Consider the following 24,922-nt stretch of genomic DNA (forward strand, 5'->3'; position numbering starts at 1 on the left):
CTCGAAATGCTTTTGCATTATAATAAAGGCTTAAAGCATTATTTGGTGGTTCACCTATTTAAAATTGTGTCATTTGCCATCTGATCTATTATTTAGTCACATTTGACCCTTAATCTATCTCATTTAATGAAATTTCACCCAATTTGTATGAATATTTAACGATATCGTTATCTAATTGATAAATAACGATATTTTGACACTTTGAAATGTGATATTTCTTAAAGTTTTTTTCCATATTATGTGGAAATAATTAATTAGATTAAAAAAAAGAAAAAAACAAAAAACAAATCCTAAACTAAAATCTATTAAGTTCAAGTGTCAAAATATCGTTACTTATCAATGAGATAATAATTCGGTTAAGTTTGAATCCAAATTGGGTGAAAGTGGATAGATCAGGGGCCAAATGTGATAAAATAATAGGTCAAGGGCCAAATGACAAAATTTTAGATAGATTAGGGGCCAAATTGTACTTTAAGCCTATAATAAATGATTGAACTTTTTGGGGAAAAAGAAAAAAGAAAAAAAAATCTTAATCCTGGCTTAGTGGTGCATCAGATTCTAATTTCTCCTTATGCTGCTTCAGGCGCTTTCTCAGTGGTCTTTTTTTTTGTTACATTTTTCAGTAGTTCAGTAACAGAACATTTACATCACTGCCAGATCAAATGCCGGAAGCAAGCTCAAGCTCATCTTACCAAAACTCAGTCTCCACTATCGACCCCACTCATCACCTTCCTCTCTCTATACTTAGATCCGACATCATCCCTCCCGCCCCTACCCGATCCCGATCCACCATCGACTGGATTCCTGACTTTTCCGGCTACGCATGGATAGCTTATGGAGCCTCCTCCCTTTTGGTCATTTCTCACCTCCCTTCTCCGCTTTCCCCCGAAGAACTTCTCATCGCCCCAATTCTCCGCCAAGTTTTCGAGCTCTCCGGCGATCATTCATCCCCTGTCGCTGCCGTTTCATGGTCTCCAGTAACGCCTTCAGTAGGAGAGCTCGCTGCTGCGTCAGGCAACTGCATCTTCGTGTTCTCACATGATTCTACCAGCTCCAAAGGTAATGAAGTTTGAGTTACTGGTTTATGCTTTACTTGATATCAATGGCCAACTTAGGAGCAACTAAACTCGAATGTAATTGAAGAATTGGATTGCCGATGCTAACTGAATTATACCATACATTATCATTGCAACAACTAAAGAAAAGGCTGAAATGATAGAACATGAATTAGAAACAATAACTTTAATATCTTGATTGCTGTATGAATATGAAGAAAAGGATTGCCAATTGTAACTGTATAGTCGCACTTGATCATAATTGATCAGAGAATGGGCGTAACTATTTTTAGATCTTCTGAAATCTTAAAATTCGATTTTCTTTTACTCATATTCAGGTTCTTTTTGTTGGAGCCAGAATGCAGTGCTTGTACAATCTAGAAAAGTGGAAGCAATTAAATGGACTGGCTCTGCTGATGGGATAATTTCTGGCGGCATTGATGTAGTTCTGTGGAGAAGGAAAAACAGGTCGTGGGAAATAGCATGGAAGTTGAAAACAGATGAGCCTCAAAATCTGGTTTTAGCAACCTGGTCAATTGATGGACCTTCCGCCACTGCTTCTTATCCTAATAGACTGCATGATGAAGGGTCTAGCAACATCAGCAATAGTGTGCTTGTTTATTATTGCAACAGTTCATCTGAGTATGTAAAACATGAACTCCGTCATCCTCAACCTGTCTCAATGATTCAGTGGAGGCCATCAATAGGTAGACAAGCACTGGGAGATGCAAAACATCCACGAAAGCACATGCTACTAACTTGCTGCTTAGATGGAACTGTGAGATTATGGACTGAGGTAGAAAGTGGAAAGGTTAGAAAGTTAGGCAAGGACAACAATGACTGCAAATCAATGAGGAGATCATTTTGTGTTTCCGCTGTAATTGAGATAAACCAGACCTTGAATGGGAGTTTGGGCGTGGATATTTTCTTGAACTGGGCCACAGAGAGCTCAGGTCTGTATAGAACTGAAGAAGGCACTAATTGGTTCTCCTCCTCTGAAAATAATGGCCATGACATGGTTGGCCAATGTGAATGGTTAATTGGGTTTGGTCCAGGAACTGTTATTACCTTTTGGGCCATACACTGTCTTGATGATATCTCACCTATCAGGTTCCCTCGTGTTACACTATGGAAAAGACAAGAATTCCAGGACCTTGAGGGAACACATCTACATGAAGTTGATTTTTCAAAATTTAAGGACTCCTTACTGATTAATAAAGTTGTTCTCTTAAGGGACTGCTTGTCTGGTCCACCTGATATATGCTCTTTGGTTCATTTATTACCTTGTAATTCCTTGGTCTGGTCATTGTTACATACTAAAAGATCCAGTGATACTGAGAATACATCCTTGAGCAATTCAAAAATTCATAAATACTTGTATTCTTCTTCTGATGATGTTCCAAATGGAGGGCACACAGGAAAAATCCTAAAAGTTGCTATTCATCCTTGCCTTTATGAGCTCGGATTGGCTGCTTCTTTGGATTCTAATGGGTTGCTTCTGTTTTGGTCAGTTTCAAAATGCAATTTGGATCTCTCAGAATTGATTCCCTCATGGAAACTTAATGGAAGATTTGCAACCCGTGATTCATGTTCAAAGTATACAAGCTTAAAGTGGGCGCCATCGGTGTTGGATGAAGATTGTATACTTCTAATGGGACATGCTGGAGGAATAGATTGTTTTGTTGTTAAGGTTTCTAAAATTGGAAGAGATATAACATGTCACTATATTTGCACTATACCTCTTACTGGTTGCGGTCCTTATGAGAATGGCCCCCCCAATATTTATGTCATACCCCTTCCTTCTACCTGTACCAAGACATTTAAATACAATAAGTTTATGCTTATGGGGGTATGGGTCAACAACTTTGAGGCTCTCTCATGGGAAGTGACTTTACACTCTTACACCTTACAAGGGAGTTTATGTGAATGTGGTTTTGATGATCAAAATAATTGGACTTGGAGATTTGAAAATACAATTGTCAATAAAAGATACTGGCTTGGTGTTAATCCTTGTTCATCTCAGTTTCCTGAGCCATACTCTCATGACCAGATTACTAGTTTTTCTGTTGTAGGCTCAGGTTGTTTGATTCCTGTGCAGGAAAGTGTAAGTTTTGACAAAGATGTTTGCTGCACTATTCCTGCATATATGATGGCCACAGGTTGTTCTGATGGTAGCTTGAAACTGTGGAGAAGTAACGCTTCTAAAATGCAAACTCCTCACATACTGTGGGAGCTTGTGGGTAAGTTGGTTGCACATCCAGGCCCTGTTAGTGCTATATGTTTGACTGATAACGGTCAGAAGATTGCTACTATCTCTGCAGGAAGTGGCATAGGCAGTAGTAGTGTTCATGTATGGAATGGTGTATACCTTATAGGAGCAGGAAAGTTTGTGCTTGAGGACATGTTATCTATTGATAAAGATGTTGTTTCTTTAAATTGGTTAGCTTTAGGTAATGGTCAGTTTATGCTTGGCCTTTGCACTCAAAATGAGTTGCGGGTATATGCTCAGGAGCGTTCTGGTGTTCAAACTTTAGTGAACCAAAGAAAACCTCTGCACTATTGGTCTTGTGTTGCATTTACACGTACTTTCCCTGCTATTCATGACTTGATTTGGGGGCCGCAGGCTGCAGCTGTCATTATTCATGATAGTTACTTTACTCTTTTTAGTCAGCGGTTATTTCTTATGGACAATAAACAACCAGTCAAGTGTGATCCAAATTCTATTAATTTGGATGCAGAAGGTGAAAAAGGTAACCACATAGTTTGTTCAATATTCTCTGATTCTGATATTGGCACTGGTGACTTGAAAGAACTATCACTTCCTATGGAATTAAATGAAAAAATTCAGTGCCTATCAAGTAATTTTGTTGCAGCCGCGGCTGAAGTAAACCACAGTTCATGGAAGATGCCTGGTTTTTGGACCCTGGCGGAAATATCAGAGAAGTTAAAGGGATCTTTACCTGTTTTTCATCCTGAGGCACTCCTTATGAATATTTATTCAGGTACTTTGGAATAATAGTTCATTTTTCCTGGTCCAAACTCATTTACAAAATCCTTAAGTTAGTTACATTTTATCTATATATAATATCTATTACTCTGAATTTTGTATTTTGGTGCACTTAAACATCCAATGATGGATCAGTTAATGAATGCAAATTCCAATCTGTCTAGGCAACTGGAAACGTGCATATGCAGCTGTGAGACATCTTGTTGAATGTCTTACATCTGGTTATGCTTCTCAGGAAAGATGCAGCTCTAGGATGGATAGCCATGTTATTCCGCAGATTCTCTTGTCAAATTATTTTGAAGGACTTCTCTTCAAAGAGTCAAAAGATAGGGGACTTCAATGGAGTGCCAATATGGAATCACCAATTTCATCTTCACAGTTTTTTGGATACGACACTAAGTTTGATGCGTCCAACAATACATTTTCTTCATCAACAACAAAATCCGAGCTTCACAGTTTTGTTGAGTCCCTTGAGAAAATAAATGATTTAGCAGCTTTTACTGACAGTGAGAAGTTACAAATTCTTACAATCCTTGATCTTCTCATCGAAATTCAGCAGTCTTCATCTGCCTATGAAAATCTTGATGAACCTGGGCGAAGGTACTTTCAGTTTTGTGGTACTTCTTGCAAGTTTGAGTTTACCTAATAATGTTACTTTATTTCTTGGGGTTTGTGTGACATGGTTCTTGGGCTGAGTTCTTGCCTAGAAAGGCCCCTCATTGGGTTGTTTCAATGCTGGCAAGGAATGTTCAAATATTATAACTAAAGAGGGAGTAAATGTTTGATGACCCATTATGGAAGGGAATTTTGTGCTGCAAGGCATGTCAAAATCTATGCATAATTTATCATCTAGGTGCTACTGATTGTCAGTTTAGATAGTAATCATTATGGATGACTGACATGCCTCTAAGAAGGGTTATGCAATGTCAGAAAGAAAGAAGAAAGTTGGATTTGGCCATGCTTAAACACTTTTTGAGACATTCTTGATGATGAATGGTTTTTTTATATAATTTTCTACATGTGTTACTTTTGTGCACTTCCGTGTAAAATGATATTGGTTTTAATTTATGGAATTTCTGTAGCTTGTTTCCGGAATTGGACTCTATTGTTTCTGATGCAGATCCCTTTTCTTTTATCTTTTAAGGTTTTGGGTTGCACTAAGGTTTCAGCAGTTACATTTTCGTCGGAGCTCTGGTAAATCATTTTCCATGGGAGAAATGGTTGTTGACACCAGTTTAATGAGCTGGGGCTTCCACTCTGATTGTCAAGAAGCTTTGTTGAGTTCTTTTCTTCCAAATGAGCCATCGTGGAAAGAAATGCATACTCTAGGTGTTGGATTCTGGTTCACCAATGTTGCACAATTACGCACAAGGGTAAAACTTTCAGATACTATTCTCTTCAGTTTCACTATTAGGTCAAAACTTTTCTTCTTATTCATGTGTAAGAGAAAGTTTATCTTGTCATTGTTGGAGCTCTATTTGTCTGCAATTTTTTAGTTATGCTAATTGGATCTAGCTTTGGTACAATATATCTCGCTGGTTTAAACCTATAAAGGTTACTGAGACTCATGGATGCTCTTTGCGTGGATAATATTGGTGTAAACAAAGGCCTAACTCAGCCCAAAATTTACCTTAAAGGAAGAGGATTCCCTCACGGAGCCATATAGCTTCCCAATTAAGCAATGTGGGATTTTTAATACACCCCCACGCCCAAATCATTTGGGGCATGAATGGGCAACCCAACCATGAATACCATGGATTTGATACCATATCAAGGAACCAATTGAACCAAAAAATCCTAAGACGATAGTTAAGGTCCAAGAATAGCTTTCATTATTATTATCTTTGAGACACTCCTCAACTTCGGCTTGAAGCGTGTACAACATAGGTCCATCTTACCATAAGTTGAAATTTAATCAACAAATGGGGTTGCAAGGATTCGAACCCACGACCACTTGGTCTAAGAGGCCCTAATACCATGTAATCAAAGGTCTCACTCACCCCAAAAGGTGCTTCAGAGGAAGAGGATTGCCTTTGCCTTATATAATCACATATAAGGAGCCATATAGCTTCCCAATTAAGTAATGTGGGACATTTAACAATTGGATAATTTCTATTTACTCTATTATAGAAAGTAATCGCTCACTTTTTTGACGAATGGAATAAGATTCGAACTCTTATAGTGGAGGTATCTGCAGTTCTATTGGCATTACTCAACCCCTGTTATGACAAATTTATTGCCTTCTGAAGGGTTGTCTCTCTTGAACACATAACACCTCCCTATGTCTAAAGCTGCCTTTTTCTGATGTTTGCCCCTACTCTGAAATTGCTGAATACACTTCCGAGACTTTCAAACCAGCGCTCGAAGAAAAACAGAAAATGTTAGGATTTTTCTTCCTCTTCAAGTCAGTTATTTCCTCCTTAAAACCCTATATCTCGTAAGCTGTCTAGCACTTTGGTTTGCCAGTTGGTCTTACATGTGTTGTAAACTTCTAGTTTAGGTAGAAAGAGAGAAGTCTGCCCCTTCTCTACACATAGGGAATATCTTATCTACTTGGACATAGCATCTTTTGTCTTGTACAGTTGTCATCACCTGTTCACAAGCATGAAACCATCAAGAGTCAAAGCTGAGACAAGGCTAATTGTGATGTCTTACAAGATTCTAGGCGGCCCGACTTGTAGCTTGATAAAGGGAAGATGGAAGGATAGGCTGGGAATCCCACTTACAGGGGAAGTCTTTCTGAGTATCTGTGAGTCTAGTGACCTATTAGTCAAGTAAGTTAAAAACAGAAATTGATGTGAATTAGGATTCACTGTCGGAGTTTGAGGACGATTTTGGTTTGCATTTGGAAAGAATCTTTATCTTAAGGGTACTTGTTGAAGGCTAGTAACGTAGGAAGTGATGATTTTCCTTTCTGCACACATGACATTTTGCTTTTTACCTCTCTTGTCTGTCCATCAATATTGCAACTAAAGTTGCATCAGAAATTTTATCTTTTAATGTCATGGCATATTATGTCCGAGTACATGAGATGAGAGCACTGTACTTCTCAGAGGTAGCTGTTGCATATTCTTCATCTCATCACATTGCTTAGGATCTGTATCCATTCAGTATGCACTTAATGTTTCAAATACCCTTTGGTTTGTGTTAATTATGACTACTAAATAAACAATGTATTGGACATAGAATCCAATAGATTTTTTTGAAGATTTTATTTTCCCTGTTTGTACAGATGGAGAAATTAGCAAGGACGCAGTATCTAAGAAACAGAGATCCTAAAGATTGTGCTCTTTTATACATCGCTTTGAATAGACTTCAAGTTTTGGCTGGTCTTTTCAAAATCAGCAAAAATGAGAAGGATAAACCCTTGGTGGGATTTCTTGCACGCAATTTTCAGGTTTGTTACTGATACGGATTCAGAACTTGTTATGTACTAGTAGGATCACTGTAAATCAGCTGTTATGAGAAAAAAGAATTCTCAAACAACTGTTAAATGGAAGAGGGTTTTTGTCACCGCTCCATTCTTTTTGGTTGTTGCCCTTGCATGATTTTTTGGTTAAACAACTGGCTAATCATTTTCACCAATATTTAAATTGCAGAGTCAAATAACTATTGCCCTTGCAGGATGTAGGAGTCTGATTCTTTTAACAGCTTGACTCCTTTTGTTGACATATTTTCACATTGTTTTCCAGTGGAAAGATTTATATATTTTCTTTTAGTTCTTATTCAATTATTATTACAGGAGGAAAAAAATAAAGCAGCTGCTTTAAAAAATGCTTATGTCTTGATGGGAAGACATCAACTAGAGCTGGCTATTGCTTTTTTCCTACTTGGAGGTGATTGTTATTCTGCAGTCACTGTTTGTGCAAAGAATCTTGGGGATGAACAGCTTGCATTAGTAATTTGTCGGCTTCTTGAGGGTCGAGGTGGGTCTCTTGAACGCCAATTAATTACAAGGTTTATACTTCCATCTGCAACTGAGAGAGGCGATTACTGGCTTACAAGTCTGCTTGAGGTTGCTTGATTGTGAATACTCTCTCTCTCTCCCTCTCCCTCTCCCTATCTCCTTTTTATTTTTTTATTTTATTTTAAGTTTTCTAGAAAGGCATTCTTATGTACTCCTTCCGTTTTACAATAGTTGTCTTTTTCCAGAAAAATATGTTTATCCCAAATTAGTTGTCATTCTACAAAATCAAGATGGCATTTAATATTTTTGTTTTCAAATCTACCCATGTATTTGGTGTTGATTACAATAAAGTTAAGAAAGTACTTATTCCGACTTCCAAGGAGTATTTTTAGGGTTAATTTAGTAAAATAACACTATAATCAAGACAGTTTATTAAATTTTTTAATCTCTGTATCAAAATCTTAAAAGACATCTATTGTGAAACGGGAGGGACTATTATGTGTCTGTAGATATCATAACATATTAACTCTCTTGGTATGCAGTGGGAACTGGGAAATTACTCCGAGTCATTTCTGAGCATGCTTGGTTTGCAAAGAAGTTCTGCAATTGAGAGATCTGCGCTTTCATCCAATGACACTGCTTTTATGAATCCCCATATTGGACTTTATTGTCTCAAACTGACAACCAAAAATTGCATGAGAAATGCTGTAGGAGAGCAAAATATAGCAATTCTTAGTAGGTGGGCAACTCTTATGGCTGCTACTGCCTTCAACAGGAGTGGGCTTCCTGTAAGTTGGCAACTTTCATGTTTTGTTTAATGTGGTATTTGGTCTGTTGGGATATCTGGCTTATTCGATAAGTGTGAATCTGCTTTACCATTTTAATTTGAACTCGTTTACTTTTTAATTGTTTTGAGTGCATTAGTGGGAAGAATGAATTTCACGCCATGGTAACTGAGTTTTAGTTTTAGATTTTCTGATAGCAATTTATGGATTATTTGTTTTTATCTGGGGAAGAATTGCAAGTCATGCCACACATTTTTTTGGCAGTTTGGTAATTAAGGTCTTTGGGATATTCCCAACAATATCAGAAAACTTTTATAATATTATTCAATCTAATTCTCATATTTTAGTCCAGCCATAGAACGACCACATTTTACTTTGTCAAATCACTTATAATTTATTTATTTGATGTACAACACTAGGCCCTTCGTTAAATTCAACCGAATTTAACTGGTTTTAGAACTGTAGCTTTCCACCTATATATTGGACACTTTCCTGAAATATGAATTCTGTAACTTATGTTTGTGAAATATGACCTCTATTTCTCAATATAAGGCGAAGTTGTACTATTTTTTTATTATTAAGTTATAACTAAATTTAGATAGTATACTGGGTGAATGAGTTGGACAAGAGAAAAGCAGTGATATGATCTAACACTTGGGAGGGTAGTGAAGAAACTAAATGAACATAACATAATCCATTTCGTGTAAATCTTTCACGAAGAGCAGTCAAACATCAATCAAAGCCACAAAATAGTCCAGAAAGCTAAAATGTATGAATATTTCTTTAGTTTCTTGTAGCTTGAAGTTCCCATCTTGTGCTTTTTCTAAGAGAGTATTAAGTATGTTTATTTTTACTGTGAGCTTGCAGTTTTGAGTTATTTATTTCTTTTAATTTCTTGAACTATTTAGTTCCTATAAAGGTTAGGCTTTGGCATATGTGAGTGCAAATATGTGTCACTGGGTTTCTGATTATGAACGCGATTGTTCTTCTTTAATATCAGCTTGAAGCTTTGGAATGTCTTTCATCTTCCTCAACTATTTCTGCAAGTATGGATCAAGGAAGTGTATCAGATATTGACCATTCCCAAACTCTTCCTGAAATTCTGAAGCTATCCACTAGTGATTCCATTAATTGGCTTTCAAGCAATGTCTCTTCGTATCTTGAGTCCTGTGCTAAAGTAGATTTGGTTCTTCAGTTCTTATCAAAGTTGATGGGGGAACATCCTTCTTGGCCCAACTCAATCTTAGGATCTATTCAATCCATTACGTGCTTCAAGGATTGTGAGGTTCATCATTATGAAAAATTACTAGGAAATTTCAGAGACAAATTATATACTGGCCTGGTGCAGTTTGAGCAGAAGTTTTCAGTGGTGTCTTCTTGTGTAATCAAAATGGTATGTAGTTTATGGGCTAAAATGCTTTTTCCATTTAGTTAACCTTATCCTATATTGTTTTTTTCCACTTTCTGGTTCTAGTATTCATTCATTTTTTTTTTTACATCTGTTTTACAGATTTTGATCTGGTTGTGCAATAATGGTTTATTATTTATTGGATATGATATGTTAGTTGACTATACTTCTAGAAATCAGCTACAAGATGAGAGCCATTTTGTTGACCATTTAGGCCAGTCTCCTCTTCTTAAGCTTCTATTGAAAGTCGTTGAAGATATTCCCCTTTTGCTTTCGCGGTTTATTGTCTCCTGTAGCATAAATTGCATTCAATCAAACTCACATGATATGAAGAATGGTGCGACTGGTAAATTGAGACCCTTTTCTTCAGATGCTCAGATGCAATACTTTCATGGTACAATGCAAGCATTTTGGAGTTTAAGGACTGCTTTGAGGATCATTTCTGGCTTTTTACCAAAGGATGTTATAGAAAAAGTCCTTTATATTCTTGATTTATATGAGTTTTATGTACATTTTGCGTCGGCTTGGCTTCAGCATGATTCAAAAGGTCTCTTGTTGATGGTGCAACCTCTCTTGATTAGTTGTAGCAGTGGGCATAGCCCTTATGAAGTTGATATGACAAATATCAAGAACATTAATTGCCGCATTGTGGAATTATTGGCTAGCAATTATGCAGTGGAGCATCATGTTACTGAATACGTTCCATGTAAGCAAGATAGAGCAATAAAGCACTCATTTTCGGAGGATGAGAAATGGTGTGCAATAGAGACTTGTTCATGGCAACACATGTCCAAGTTAATGAGACACCATCTGCATTTGCCATCAATTGACACTGAAGTTAGTTGCCTTGCTGAAGTTTCACATATCAAAGTATCTTCTTGCGCATCTAGTTTGATGAATTTTGGATCTGACAACAGCATAACAGAACAAATTGACTCATTTTTGTTGATGTTGGCTAAGTTAATGAAGACTACGCTTGTACATGTTTCATCTTATCATGTAAAAATATTTGTGTCATTCCTTCATCTGAAAATAGAAAATAGATTCAATATATCAACACTGGCATGGCTGCAGGATTCTAGTCTTTCTCCAGCCAAAGTTCTCTATCACGACGCTGGTGCCGACATAATGGACAGAAAAGATGAAACGTCAGCTTTTGATATATTGTGGAACACCTGTTCTGACCCTAACATAATATCTGAATGTTTTGCTCAAGAAAAGATAATTTGGTCACAGTTCTTCAATAAAAGAGTGCACCGAGGCTGGAGTGAGTTCTACAGGAGTGTCAATGGAGAGCACAGTACTAAGGAAGTCCTGGATCATGAAATTAGGCTTAGGGATGAAAGTTCCCATGATGAAGTTGGACCACCTTCTAAGGGTTTACTGGAGAATGGAAAAGCTGTTCTAGGTATTTGGCAGAAGGATATTACCAAGGAGGAATTACATTTCCAAAACACGAAGGAAATCTATAAGAGAGATGGAGAGTTGTTGGAGGTAATTGTTCTGCTGCATGGGTTTTCCTGTGTATGTAGCCATTCGAAAGACTGGCATTAATATGACTGAAATGTGTTAGTATGTCTTGAATACAGCTTTATGAGGTATTTGACAGTTCTTAATTCTTCAACTTTGAGCAGGCACTCTGTATTAACTCTGTTAATGAAAGGCAAGCTGCGATTGCTAGCAACCGAAAGGTTAGTGTCAACATATTTATTTCTGCTTTTCTTTTCTGATGCATCTTATCCTTTCTCTTCTAACCTTTTTTAGTTAGTAAGTTTTCCAGTGTTCTATAAACGCCTTTGTGATCCTTGTGAACAATATTCTGCACCTACACTGGATGAATCTCTGAGGGTGGATCAACTTGTGCATGTTGTCTGATGTGGATGGGTTTCATATAATGTTCTCATTTGGTTTTTTAATGAATACCAAATATGTGATAGAATCTATTCTACTTTCAGGGCTGGTTTATATATAAATTTGCTTTCAATGCTGCTAACTGATCTGTGTTTTAAGAATACTGTTTATTAGACAAGTTAGCTTTGGCCGTTAACTGCACCTGGCAATCTAAGGGCAACTTGGATGAAGAATTTGAAACCCAAAAACATGAACCTTAACTAAACATTAAGCCTCAGTTGAAATGATTTTTAGGTTGGCTATATGGATTCTTTTCCTCTTTTCTACAAAATTCAAGGTGTTTTTTAAGATATTAGAAGCAAGAGAAAAGGGGAGAGAGAGAGAGAGAGAGAGAGAACAAGAAAAGGAGAACACAAAAATAATTCTTTCCTTTAGCCTGTAGAATTTCAAATTTTTTGCATGTGGTTTTTTGACAAACAACAACAACAACAACAACAACAAAGCCTTAGTCCCGAAATGATTCGGGGTCGGCTAACATGAACCATCATATAAAACCGTGAAAATCAAGTCGTGTCAGCGACACAGATTCGCTCCCTCCACTCCGTCCTATCCACTACCATATTTTCCTCAATTCCCAATAAACTCATATCACTCTCGATCACCCTCCTCCAAGTTTGCTTAGGTCCCCTACCCCTCACCACTACATCCCTTTGCCACTCTTCGGTTCTCCTAACCGGCGCATCAAGCGCTCTACGTCTCACATGGCCAAACCACCTTAGTCGGTTTTCTCTCATTTTATTCTCAATAGATGTGACCCCTACTTTTGTCCTAATTATTTCATTACGCACCCGGTCCTTTTTCGTGTGACCACACATCCATCTCAACATACGCATCTCCGCCACCGACATCTTATGGATGTAGCAGTGTTTCACTGCCCAACACTCCGTACCATATAACAATGCTGGTCTAATTGCCGTCCGGTAGAATTTTCCCTTCAATCTATTAGGCATGCCGGGATCACAAAGGAAACCCGTAGCACTCTTCCACTTCGACCAACCAGCTTTAATCCTATGAGCAACATCTCCATCTACTTCTCCATCCGTTTGGATAATAGATCCTAAATACCGGAAGCAATCTGAGGCCTGAACAACTCTCCCATCTAGGGTGATTGTCCCTGCCTCCCTACTCCTACGGCCGCTAAACTTACACTCCAAATATTCTGTCTTACTTCGACTCAACTTAAAGCCTCTAGATTCTAGAGTTTGCCTCCATAGTTCCAACTTCATCTCCACTCCTTCTTTCGTCTCATCAACCAACACAATATCATCTGCAAACAGCATGCACCATGGTATACCATCTTGAAGTGAACTTGTTAGTTCATCCATAACGATGGCAAACAGAAATGGGCTTAGTGCGGAACTTTGATGCACTCCAATCGTAATAGGAAACTCTTCAGTCTTCCCAACACTAGTACGTACACTCGTGCATACTCCCTCATACATGTCCTTTATGATGTCAATATATTTCCGCGAAATGCCTTTCCTTATCAAGGCCCACCAAAGTACTTTCCTTGGTACCTTATCATATGCTTTCTCCAAGTCAATGAAAACCATATGCAAGTCTTTCTTCTTATTTCGATAGTGCTCCATTAATTGTCTCATTAGATGGATGGCTTCAATAGTTGATCTTCCCGGCATAAAGCCAAACTGGTTTTCCGAGATCTTCACCGTCCTCCTTATCCTTTGTTCAATCACTCGCTCCCAAAGTTTCATAGTGTGACTCATTAATTTGATTCCCCGATAGTTGGCACAATCTTGGACATCGCCTTTGTTCTTATACAAAGGGATTAAGGTACTTTTCCTCCATTCTGATGGCATCTTATTGTTTCTCCAAATTTTGTTGAAGAACGTCGTCAACCATTCGATTCCTCTTTCTCCCAAACATCTCCAAATCTCAATAGGAATGCCATCAGGTCCTACTGCTTTCTTCAACTTCATCTTACTTAATGCCATTTTGACTTCACCCTTTTGAATTCTCCGCAGGCATTCATGATTTATCATATCGTGATGGATACTTATATCTCCAACATCTTGTTGGCGATCTCCATTAAATAAGTCATCAAAATAGGACCTCCATCGTTCCTTGATATCCTTATCTCCAACTAGGACTTTCTGGTCCACATCCTTCACACATTTAACTTTTCCGAGATCTCGCGTCTTCCTATCTCTCATCCGAGCAATTCTATATATGTCTCTTTCCCCTTCTTTCGTATCCAATCTTGTATACAGATCCCGATTCACCTTTGCTCTAGCATCTCGTATGACCTTCTTTACTTCCCTTTTAGCCTCTTTGTATTTTTCGTAGTTCTCGTCACTCCTACATTTCCCCAATAGTTTATAGGATTCTCTCTTACTCTTTACTGCTTGTCGTACTTCTTCTGTCCACCAAGATGTGTCCTTACCCGGTGGCATGCTACCTTTAGATTCCCCTAGAACTTCCTTCGCTACTTCCCTTATACTATGCTCCATCTTATTCCATATCGAATCTATATCTGAATCCATATTGCAAGTCCAAATATCTTTTTTGGTCATCTCATCCACCAATTTTTGTTGATTCTCCCCTTGCAATTTCCACCACTTAATCTTAGTCTCTACTTGAGGTGTTTGTTTTCTTATACATTTCCTACTTCGAAAATCTAGCACCACTACTCTATGTTGGGTTGTCGTACTCTCACCAGGGATCACCTTACAATCAATATAACTCTTTCTCCAAGCACTCCTTACTAAGAAGAAGTCAATTTGGCTCGCATTACCGCCACTCCGATAAGTCACTAAGTGGGATGTTCTCTTCATAAACCATGTGTTCATGATACTCAAGTCATAGGCTGATGCGAATTCCAAAATATCATTTCCTGCTTCATTCTTATCTCCAAAACCATACCCTCCATGAACACTCTCAAACCCATCTCGCCTAGAACCCACGTGTCCATTGAGATCACCCCCTAGTACCATTTTTTCATCCCTAGGAACCTGTTGCACCACTTCCTCTAAGTCATCCCAAAAAGCTTGTCTTATAGACACATCTAATCCTATTTGTGGCGCATATGCACTAATGACATTCACAACCTCATCCCCTATCACTAGCTTAACACTCATAATTCTATCGCTCTTCCTAGACACCGCTACTACCTCATCAATATACTCCCTATCAATAAGAATACCTACTCCATTTCTACCCTTATCCTTTCCTGAGTACCAAAGCTTATAACCCTAAGGAGCTATCTCTCTAGCCTTGGCTCCAACCCACTTGGTTTCTTGTAGGCATAATATATTTATTCTCCTCCTCTTCATAACATCTACAATTTCAGCTAATCTTCCTGTCAAAGAACCTATGTTCCATGTCCCAAAGCGTAACCTACTACCCTTACCCCTACCCCTACCATTACCGTGGACTAGCTTATTTACCCACAACCCTTGCATATTTGACACCACCCCCGGGTCCTGGGGTGGCGCGCCGCTTCGGGGCGACGACCTAGCAACCCTTGCACATTTATCACTACACCCGGGTCTAGGAAGTGCAGCGCGTCGCTGAGTAGGGAACGCCCCAACGGTATTTATATTATGGTTCATGTCATAAGATGTGGCTAAGTTTTACGCTGGCCGCCACAAACCTACCGCAACCCTCCTCCTTTGTCCGGGCTTGGGACCGGCTGTAAAGGCCACCAAGTGACCCTCACAGGCGGAGTTGGTTTTTTGACAAAGTGCAAACAAAATACCTTTCTTGCCTGCAAAATATGTTCTGGAAATTGCTTCTGAATACTTTCCATTCCATCTGATATGCCATTAATTGTACGAATCTTTTTGAAGTTGAAATAGACAATGAATAGACTAAAGAATTTATGAAAGGCTATCTGTATGTATGCGTGAATGCCTTCCTTAACAAGTCTGGATCAAATATAGATATGTAATTTTAGGCCCTCCCGATGTATGGTTTTTTCCCAACCCATCAATTTATATGCTAAACATTTCTTCATCTTCATCTTTTAGTTCTGATTTAATTATCATTGGTTGAATGATTGATAACTAATTGGTTAAATGTTTTATATAGCATTTATTATAACCATCTAATCTTGAAACTCTCATGACACTGTAAGACCATGGAAGAGTTTATGATGTGCTTAAAAGAATAGTGGATCCATTGTCCATTTTTACTGGATAATAACTTAAACGTTATCATACGATGCATTCTCTGTTACAGGGTATAATTTTCTTTAGTTTGAAAGATGGTGTACCTTTTGGAGATCAATCAGAATTTGTCTGGTCTGATGCTGATTGGCCATTGAATGGGTGGGCTAGTGCTGAATCAACTCCAATTCCTACATGTGTTTCTCCAGGTATTGGTCTAGGGAGCAAGAAAGGGGCACACCTTGGTTTGGGTGGGGCAACCCTTGGTGTTGGTTCTTCAGCAAGACAGAGAGATATATCAGGCAGTGGAGCATTTAGTATTCCTGGTTATGCTGGTATGGCTTCTTCTGGCTTAGGTTGGGAAGTTCAAGAGGATTTTGAGGAGTTGATTGACCGACCCGCTACAGTGGAAAATATAAGTACAAGGGCTTTCTCCAGTCACCCATCAAGACCCTTCTTCCTGGTTGGCTCGAACAATACACATATTTACTTATGGGAGGTAAGGATATTTTACAAGAGAGTGCCTGATATTGTTTGTTATATTTCATATATGTAAAGCTTCTATGTGGTGTATTAATTTTTCTCAAGGTTTTTCTTTTAGTTTTTTTTCCTGCTTAGTACAAAGAGAAAATAATCATGTGACTCACATAATTAATATGAGCTTGTGGTTAGTGGAGATGTATCCGTTTTTTCTAACTTACATGTGTAACATGATTTGATGAGATCACCCTACTGCATTACAAAGGAACAAAGCACATAATAGATGACAAAAAAACATTGGGATGCCGAAACATTGTTTTGGTGTTAAATGGATCTATCATCTTAAGATCCAGTTCTATCTAATGTACTCACAGTACTGGAATGATGCAGTTGATTGAAAGAATCTTAACATGGTGAGCCATTTCGTATTTTGTGTTGTGATGAACTATATGTTTGAATCACGAGAATTGATGCTGGAGCAAAGCCTGAAAAGGTTCTCAAAATAAAACATTGTTAATGAGATTCTGATGTTCGAATGATGGTGTTGGGAGAAGTTATTTTTATCTGTTGGTGCTAGTTGTCAGTAGATATGGGATGCATGAGTGACAAGTATAACATATGCAGTTTGGCAAGGACAAAGCAACTGCAACTTACGGTGTGCTCCCTGCTGCAAATGTTCCTCCACCATATGCTCTTGCATCAATATCAGCTGTACAGTTTGACCACTGTGGACACAGGTTTGCAACTGCAGCATTAGATGGAACTGTATGCACGTGGCAGCTGGAAGTGGGGGGAAGGCGCAACATACGTCCAACAGAATCATCTCTCTGCTTTAATGGCCATGCATCGTACGTGTAACATTCTTTGTACTCGACATATATATTTTATTATTTTCTGTAGTTGTTTGACTTGGCTGGATTTTGGTAAAGATGCATGCCGGTGCTGGCAAATTCTTTGGTTGACAAGATCATATGCTTGACCAAGTTGATAAAAAGTAAATGGAAATGTTTGTGGATCATTAATGAGAATCAGAAATACTTGCATTGTTTAAGAAAGATATTTCTCTTTCAATATAGTGGTTAATATTAGTGAATTTGTAGGGATGTTGCATATGTTGCATCAAGTGGATCAATTGTTGCTGCAGCTGGATATAGTGCCAATGGTGCTAATGTGGTTGTCTGGGACACATTAGCTCCACCAACAACCTCACGAGCTTCAATATTGTGTCATGAAGGTTTTCTTCTAATTCTGGAAGTGTACTACTATTTGGTGAAATTGGAAGTATGATATTATTTGTGTTCTGGTTTGCATTATGTAATTACCAATAAAACATAGGAAACCAATCCTTGATGTTATATACTTTTCCATTGGAAAGATCAGCTCTGGAAACCAATCCCGTCAAAAACGATGTAGGCCTTATGATAACCAAGAAATTTGAGGTCATGCAACATTAACTGACACTTATTTTGTGGGTTTTAGAGATATAGGAAATGAAGGACGGTGATTGATCCAGGGTACAGGAAAAGAATAGAAATAAGGGATTAACCAATTATTTGTGTGGGTGTTTCAAGAGAGGATTTTAAGTAATAAGGTTAAAATAGTTATACTTAAAAATGTTTTTGGAAGTGCAGTAAAACTACTATTGTAATTCTGAGAGAAAGCAAAGGGGGTTTGGACAATTACGTTATTCATTCTTGTTTTTGTTGTAATAAGAGGGCGAGCCTTGGCGCAACGGTAAAAACGTTGTTGTCGTGTGACCAGAGGTCACGGGTTCGAGTCTTAGGGGCAGCCTCTTGTCAATTAAATTGGCAAGGGAAGGCTTGCCCCCAATACACCCTTGTGGTGGGACCCCTCCCCGGACCCTCGCTCAGCGGGGACGCGTAATGCGACCGGGCCGCCCTTTTATTCTTGTTTTTGTTTTGGTCAGTCATCCTCGAACTGCCAAAACAGGGACAACGCTTAGGTCGTGATTAGTATGATGCAGTCATTACAATGTTTTGTTGCAAATTTTCTTTTAATGTAGTGTACATTATCCAATGAAGATTACATGCTTATTTATCACTACTATAGCATCACCATTGCGTTGTTTTTAATTTATGTCAATTGTAGCTCTACTTCATATATAATTTGTGTCATTGTCACTAAATAATGTTTGTACAATTTCTTCTTTCTTTTCTTAAAGCTATTTGGCCAATATTTATAGTACTTTACCTTTTTTAAAGTTACTGACATTCTCTAAATCAGTTTTTTTTTTTATTAAAAATGTATATTCAAATCAAAATAACTAGATACAAAATAAAGTTATAAAAAATTGGAAATTTATACATAATAGTAATAATACTTATATAACTAATGAACATAAAGTGTGTGAAACTCATTACATTACTTTATAATTTTGTACACATCCAAATATTCATTGTATAACCATTACATATGTTATTCAATTCCGTTCCATTACGCCGTACTAAACATAGTTTTATTCTGCATTCAGTTGGCTGATACTTTTCCATCTTATATTCTGTATGTGAAGGTGGTGCTCGTTCCATTTCTGTGTTTGATAATGACATTGGAAGTGGTTCTATATCTCCCCTTATTGTAACTGGAGGTAAAGGTGGCGATGTTGGACTTCATGACTTTCGGTACATAGCAACTGGAAAGACTAGGCATAAGCATTATGATAATGGTGATGGAAGTAGCAATGTATCTTCTAATTCTAACCTGCAACCAGGGGTTATTAACAAAGTTGGTCACCAGAATCAGAACGGAATGCTTTGGTATATACCAAAGGCCCACTTAGGTAATAATATACTTCCTCCAGCCTATCAGTGGCATGTATTTTCTATTTATCTAACAAGTTAAGATGAAAAATTTGAGTGCAGGAAGTGTCACCAAAATAGCTACAATCCCAGATACCTGTTTATTCTTGACTGGAAGTAAAGATGGAGACGTTAAACTTTGGGATGCCAAAGCAGCAAAACTGATTTATCATTGGCCCAAATTGCATGAAAGACGCACCTTTCTGCAACCGAGCTCACGAGGTTTTGGCGGAGTTGTTAGAGTAAGAATTACTAAGTTATTTTATTGGACAATAAGATATGATTAGGGTTTGGTTTGTTTTGTTTACTGGTGTTTGTTCATGTGCCTGTACTGAAGCAATATTTTGTCAAATGATTTCAGCCTGCAGTTACAGATATACAAGTTCTTTCTCATGGTTTTCTGACTTGTGGTGGTGATGGGTCCGTAAAGTTAATTCAGCTCCAAGATTACGGTACATGAGTAACCATGAAGTTACCGAACCATGAGGTATAGAGAACGTAAGCCATCTAAAACTTGTGGATGCTTGGAGCGATCTTCCCATCACTTATTGTCATTATCATTACCATTACTTCAAATTTCTTCAATGGTAGATGACCGGGAGTTCAACAAGTCTTCAGTAACTAAGAATATAGGTTCATATTCGATGCTTTGTCACATGGACCCTTGTTTGGTCTCTTAGATCCTTGCTTGATTCAGATCAGTGGTGGCGATATGGGATTTCTTTTTTCTGCACATGGTGATGGTGTGTGCATCATATGTTACTTCAGTCTTCAGGTATTCCCCCAAATTCATTGCCAAGATGTTTTTCTCTTCCCGTTGGATCTACGAGTTTTCATTAAGGAGTCGTTTCCTTTTCATTCTTTGAGTTTGAGTTATTTCACTGAAAATCGGTATCTTGATATCCTGAAATACAGTAATCATGATTGTATATTATTTTAAAGGTTGTAAGAGCTGCCTCTTGTTGAATATATGTAGTTGCAGGTTTACAATTTTCATTTTTGTTCTTCTATGTACATTTTTTTTTTACCTTTTAAGAAGTTCTGTGTACATACGGTAACATCATAATGAGGAAGGAGAGATTCTTTTTATTTTTTAAGCCTTCTCTTCTGGTTAGGTTTTTTTGTCTGCTAATTGAATTGAAGTAACAACACAAAGGTAGGGAAACAAAAATGTTAGCTACGATTTTGATAAACTGAAATCAGAATCACCCGAACATAATGCTACTATAAATGACAAATTGCCACGTTTACACTGAAGAGTCAAAGTAACTTGGAATTATGGATGAAAAAAGTTAGGCAAGATCAATTTAACTCAATCGAATTTTAGATATCTACTCAAAGCAAATTTTGATAAATTAATTCAAATTCTACAAATTTTAGGTATAGAAAATGATGAGGGCATCCCTTACCTAAAGCCGAGCCCAGAGCCGAGAGATGAGAACAACGAGGGTCAGACCACCCAACCAAGCACGTGAGGCGTGCTCAGCCAGGCGCCAAGCGTAGAGGACCCCCTTTCCGAAGAATTGCCCAGAGAACCTAGTACGCGGGGTGTACTTCCAGACACGCGAGGCGTCAAGACAGAGTCTGAAGCGAAGAATGCCCAGGAGGTCGAGTACGCGGGGCGTAGCCCCAAGGACGCCCCGCGTAAAGAGCATCAGGAACGTCCCCAAGTCCAGTGACTCCAGGCGTAGTCCCAAGGACGCCTCGCGTAAGGAGCTTCATCGAGTGTCTTCAGATCCAGGGTCTCAAACACGCGGAGCGTACTATGGCCCACGCCACGCGCACCCTTCCTGAAACAATACTTCTCCTCCAAGTTCTTACTAAGAGGGGACCATCTCTGCTGTTACTTATTTACTGTTTTGCCATCAACCCTTATTTACTAAACTACCATGAACTCTTCCCCTTCCTATGCTACCCTTAACCTCATGATTTGCCAAAAACCCTATTCATGGGCTTTTGGTCTTTTATCTTTTTATTTGGGAGAGTATTTAAGCTCTCTTCTTTGTGATGTTTACCAACTTTGATATTATTGATATTGAAAGCCTCCATTGGAGCACCAAGGTTTCACCTTGTTGGGTTAACTCAACCTTCACTTCTAGCTTGAGAAGATTGAAATCTTTGTTGGTTTACGATTAAAACCTCCAGTCGACTTTAATCTACATCAGTTGGTATCAGAGACGAGTCGTTTTCCTTCCTGAAGACTTCTTCTCGGAAATGGTTCAACCACGTATCACAAACGAAGCCACCGGATCCATGGAGCAACGAGTAGACGGATTAGATGTCAAGGTGGAGCATCTAACGAAATCTCTAAGGACGTTGGATGAGAGGTATGCCACGAGTACCCGAGATATCCTTCTTGCCATTGAAGGGCTAAAGCTCGAGGGTCGAAACAATCAAGCGCTCCTCACCGGAGAACCTCACCGGTGACATGAGGAGCACGTCCGTCCCCAACTTGAACGGCAACCAACACCACCCCCGAGAAGGAATCATGCACCACAACCAACGGACCTTCGGGTTCAAGAGGTAAGACGAGCTAATCCCGTGAACATTCGAAATGTTGATAGTGATAGCGATGAAGACTATTTTGATGATTTTGAGATGCCTAGGATTGCTAGGAATATGGGGATTAGAATGGATGATGATGTTGTGCATGATAGACCTAGGAATCATATGCCTATGAATGATGTTGTTGGTCCTGCGCATGTGCGTGCCGGGAATATGGATATTGTGCATAATAATGTTGTAGGTGGTTATGAGAGGGAGAATGTTGGTTTGAATGACCCGTATGGGGGTCGAGGTAATGATAGAGGCGGATATAGAGAGGAACCGAACTTGAGAATGGCCTATGGGGGAAATTATGAGAGGGATGATGCCTTCAAACTAAAGGTGGATTTTCCAACGTTTGGGGGAGAACTCGACATTGAAGGTTTTCTTGATTGGTTGCTAGAAGTGGAGAGGTTCTTTGATTATGCGGGAATACCGGAGGACCGGAGGGTCCGTCTAGTGGCTTATCGGTTGAAAGGAGGAGCGTCAGTTTAGTGGGATAACGTGAAGGAAGGTAGAAGAAGAGGAGGAAGGGAGCCGATTAGATCTTGGCTTAGAATGAAGTCGATGTTAAGGGAGAGATTTCTGCCACCCGATTACGAGCAATACATCTACAGTTCCTATCGGAATTGTTCTCAAGGTGCAAGGAGTGTGCACGAGTACACCTCGGAGTTCTTGCGGCTTTCGGCAAGGGCTAACTTGTCGGAAACCGAAAGCCAAAAGACTTTGAGGTATTTTGAAGGGCTGAGGTACAACATCCAAGACCGTATCGGAACACAAATGGTGATTCGGGTGCAAGACGCCCGTAATTTAACATTGAAGGCCGAATCACAGTTGAGTGTGAGAGGACATGAAGGCTATAAGAGAGCCGGGACTGAGAGTACTTATGGAGGGAGAGGAGCTCCCAAGGCGATTGAGAAGGGAAAGGGAATTGCAAGTTCAAGCGATTCCAATGCGCCTAGTGCGGGGAAGGCGCCTAGTGGAGATGTGAGGCCTTTTAAGGCGACACAACCCCCTAGGGGCAATAACCCCTATGCAAGACTAGCCCCATTCAAATGTTTCCGATGTAATGAGCCGGGTCACCGTTCTAATGAGTGCCCCAAGAGGAGAAGTGCCAATATGGTTGAGTGGTATGCAGATGATGATGAGTACGATGAGGAAGGGGATGTTTGTTGTGACCCCGTTGATGATGAGTATGAGGGAGAGTATGAAGGGGGGCGAGCCATACATGTTGTGAGAAGACTCCTGATCTCGAGTAGAGTGGAGACGGACCAAAGACATCAATTGTTCCGAACTCGATGTCTTGTGCAAGGGGTGAGATGTAATGTGATCATTGACAGCAGTAGCCAAGAGAACATCATTAGCGACACCGCGGCTAAGAGATTTGGGTTAGTGATTGAGGCACATCCTAGTCCGTATAGTGTGGGGTGGATCAAAGATGTTGGGGAGATGAAGGTCACCCAAAGGTGTAGGGTCCCTCTTGAGATAGGGGAGTACCGGGATGAGGTTTATTGTGACATTGTGGAGATGGACGCTTGCCACCTATTGTTGGGACGGCCATGGCAATTTGATAGAGATGCTACCCATTCCGGAAGAAAGAACACCTATCGGTTTGTGAAGGACGGGGTTCGTTATGTGCTCACACCGCTTGTAGGAGAATCCAAAGGCAAGGAAAAATCTACCTTGATCGTTTGCCCAACTCACAAGGCGTTTATTAACGAGTGTGAGGAAAGTCAAACGGTCTACGTAGTGATGGTGAAATCTAGCACACCGTCGGAAAGAGTAGGGAGTGAAGGGGAGGAAGTCCCGGAAGAAGTGGGAAACCTGCTGAATGAGTTCCGTGATGTGTTCCCAGAGGAGTTGCCATACGGACTACCACCCCTACGGGACATCCAACACCATATTGATCTTGTGCTGGGAGCTAGTTTGCCTAGCCTTCCTCACTACCGGATGAGTCCCAAGGAGAGTGAAGTGATGAAGGAGAAGGTGGAGGAGTTGCTACGAATGGGCTATGTTAGAGAAAGTATGAGCCCATGTGCGGCACCGTCACTGTTGACGCCAAAGAAAGATGGATCATGGCGAATGTGTGTAGATAGCCGAGCCATCAACAAGATCACCATTCGGTACAAGTTTCCGATTCCCCGACTTGATGCCATGCTTGATCAATTGAGTGGGTCCAAGGTCTTTTCCAAGATTGATTTGAGGAGTGGGTACCACCAAATCCGGATCAAGGCGGGAGATGAATGGAAGATGGCGTTTAAAACGCGTGATGGGCTGTATGAGTGGCTAGTGATGCCATTCGGAATGACCAATGCACCGAGTACTTTCATGAGATTGATGAACCAAGTTTTGCGTCCGGTGATTGGGAAGTTTGTGGTGGTCTACTTTGATGATATTCTCATCCATAGTAAGACGTTGGAAGAACATGTAGAGCACTTGGGGACCGTGCTAGCTTTGCTCCGAGAGAATCAACTCTTTGCCAACACTAAGAAGTGTGACTTTGTGATGGAGAGCTTGGTGTTTCTCGGGTATGTGGTCAGTGGAAGCGGTATCCGGGTTGATGAAGAGAAAGTTAGGGCTATTCGGGAGTGGCCGACTCCGAAGACCGTTGGGGATATTAGAAGCTTTCATGGATTGGCTACTTTCTATAGGCGGTTCATCCGGAACTTCAGCGCTATCGTGGCTCCTATGACCGAGTGTTTGAAGAAAGGTAGAGGCTTTAAGTGGGGAGACGAGCAAGAGAGAAGTTTTGTGTTGATAAAGGAGAAGCTAAGCACCGCTCCGGTTTTAGCATTTCCAGATTTTGACAAGCTCTTCGAAGTCGAGTGTGATGCGAGTGGAGTAGGAGTTGGAGGAGTATTGATGCAAGAGAGGAGGCCCATCGC

At 39.5% G+C, this 24,922-nt stretch overlaps 1 protein-coding gene across 2 annotated transcripts; it reads left to right on the forward strand.

Moving 5' to 3' along the window:
• The first annotated feature begins 547 nt into the window (after window positions 1–547).
• LOC136217477 (uncharacterized) lies at window positions 548–20,590 on the forward strand. Of its 2 annotated transcripts, none has more exons than XM_066004077.1 (16): window positions 548–1,059; window positions 1,394–4,057; window positions 4,227–4,662; window positions 5,207–5,435; window positions 7,295–7,459; window positions 7,805–8,077; window positions 8,512–8,757; window positions 9,755–10,147; window positions 10,265–11,656; window positions 11,797–11,853; window positions 16,271–16,696; window positions 17,302–17,525; window positions 17,778–17,911; window positions 19,208–19,474; window positions 19,557–19,735; window positions 19,855–20,590. In XM_066004077.1, exons 1-16 carry the CDS (start codon window positions 663–665, stop codon window positions 19,951–19,953), a joined length of 7,581 nt encoding a protein of 2,526 aa, XP_065860149.1. In that variant the 5' UTR covers window positions 548–662; the 3' UTR covers window positions 19,954–20,590. The 2 variants fall into 2 exon arrangements, with proteins under 2 accessions (XP_065860149.1, XP_065860150.1); XM_066004078.1 differs by having other exon boundaries at window positions 901–1,059; window positions 1,414–4,057.
• The last annotated feature ends 4,332 nt before the right edge of the window (window positions 20,591–24,922 follow it).

The sequence above is a fragment of the Euphorbia lathyris genome, chromosome 2 (genome assembly GCF_963576675.1).
Source record: "Euphorbia lathyris chromosome 2, ddEupLath1.1, whole genome shotgun sequence".
NCBI lineage: Eukaryota > Viridiplantae > Streptophyta > Magnoliopsida > Malpighiales > Euphorbiaceae > Euphorbia > Euphorbia lathyris.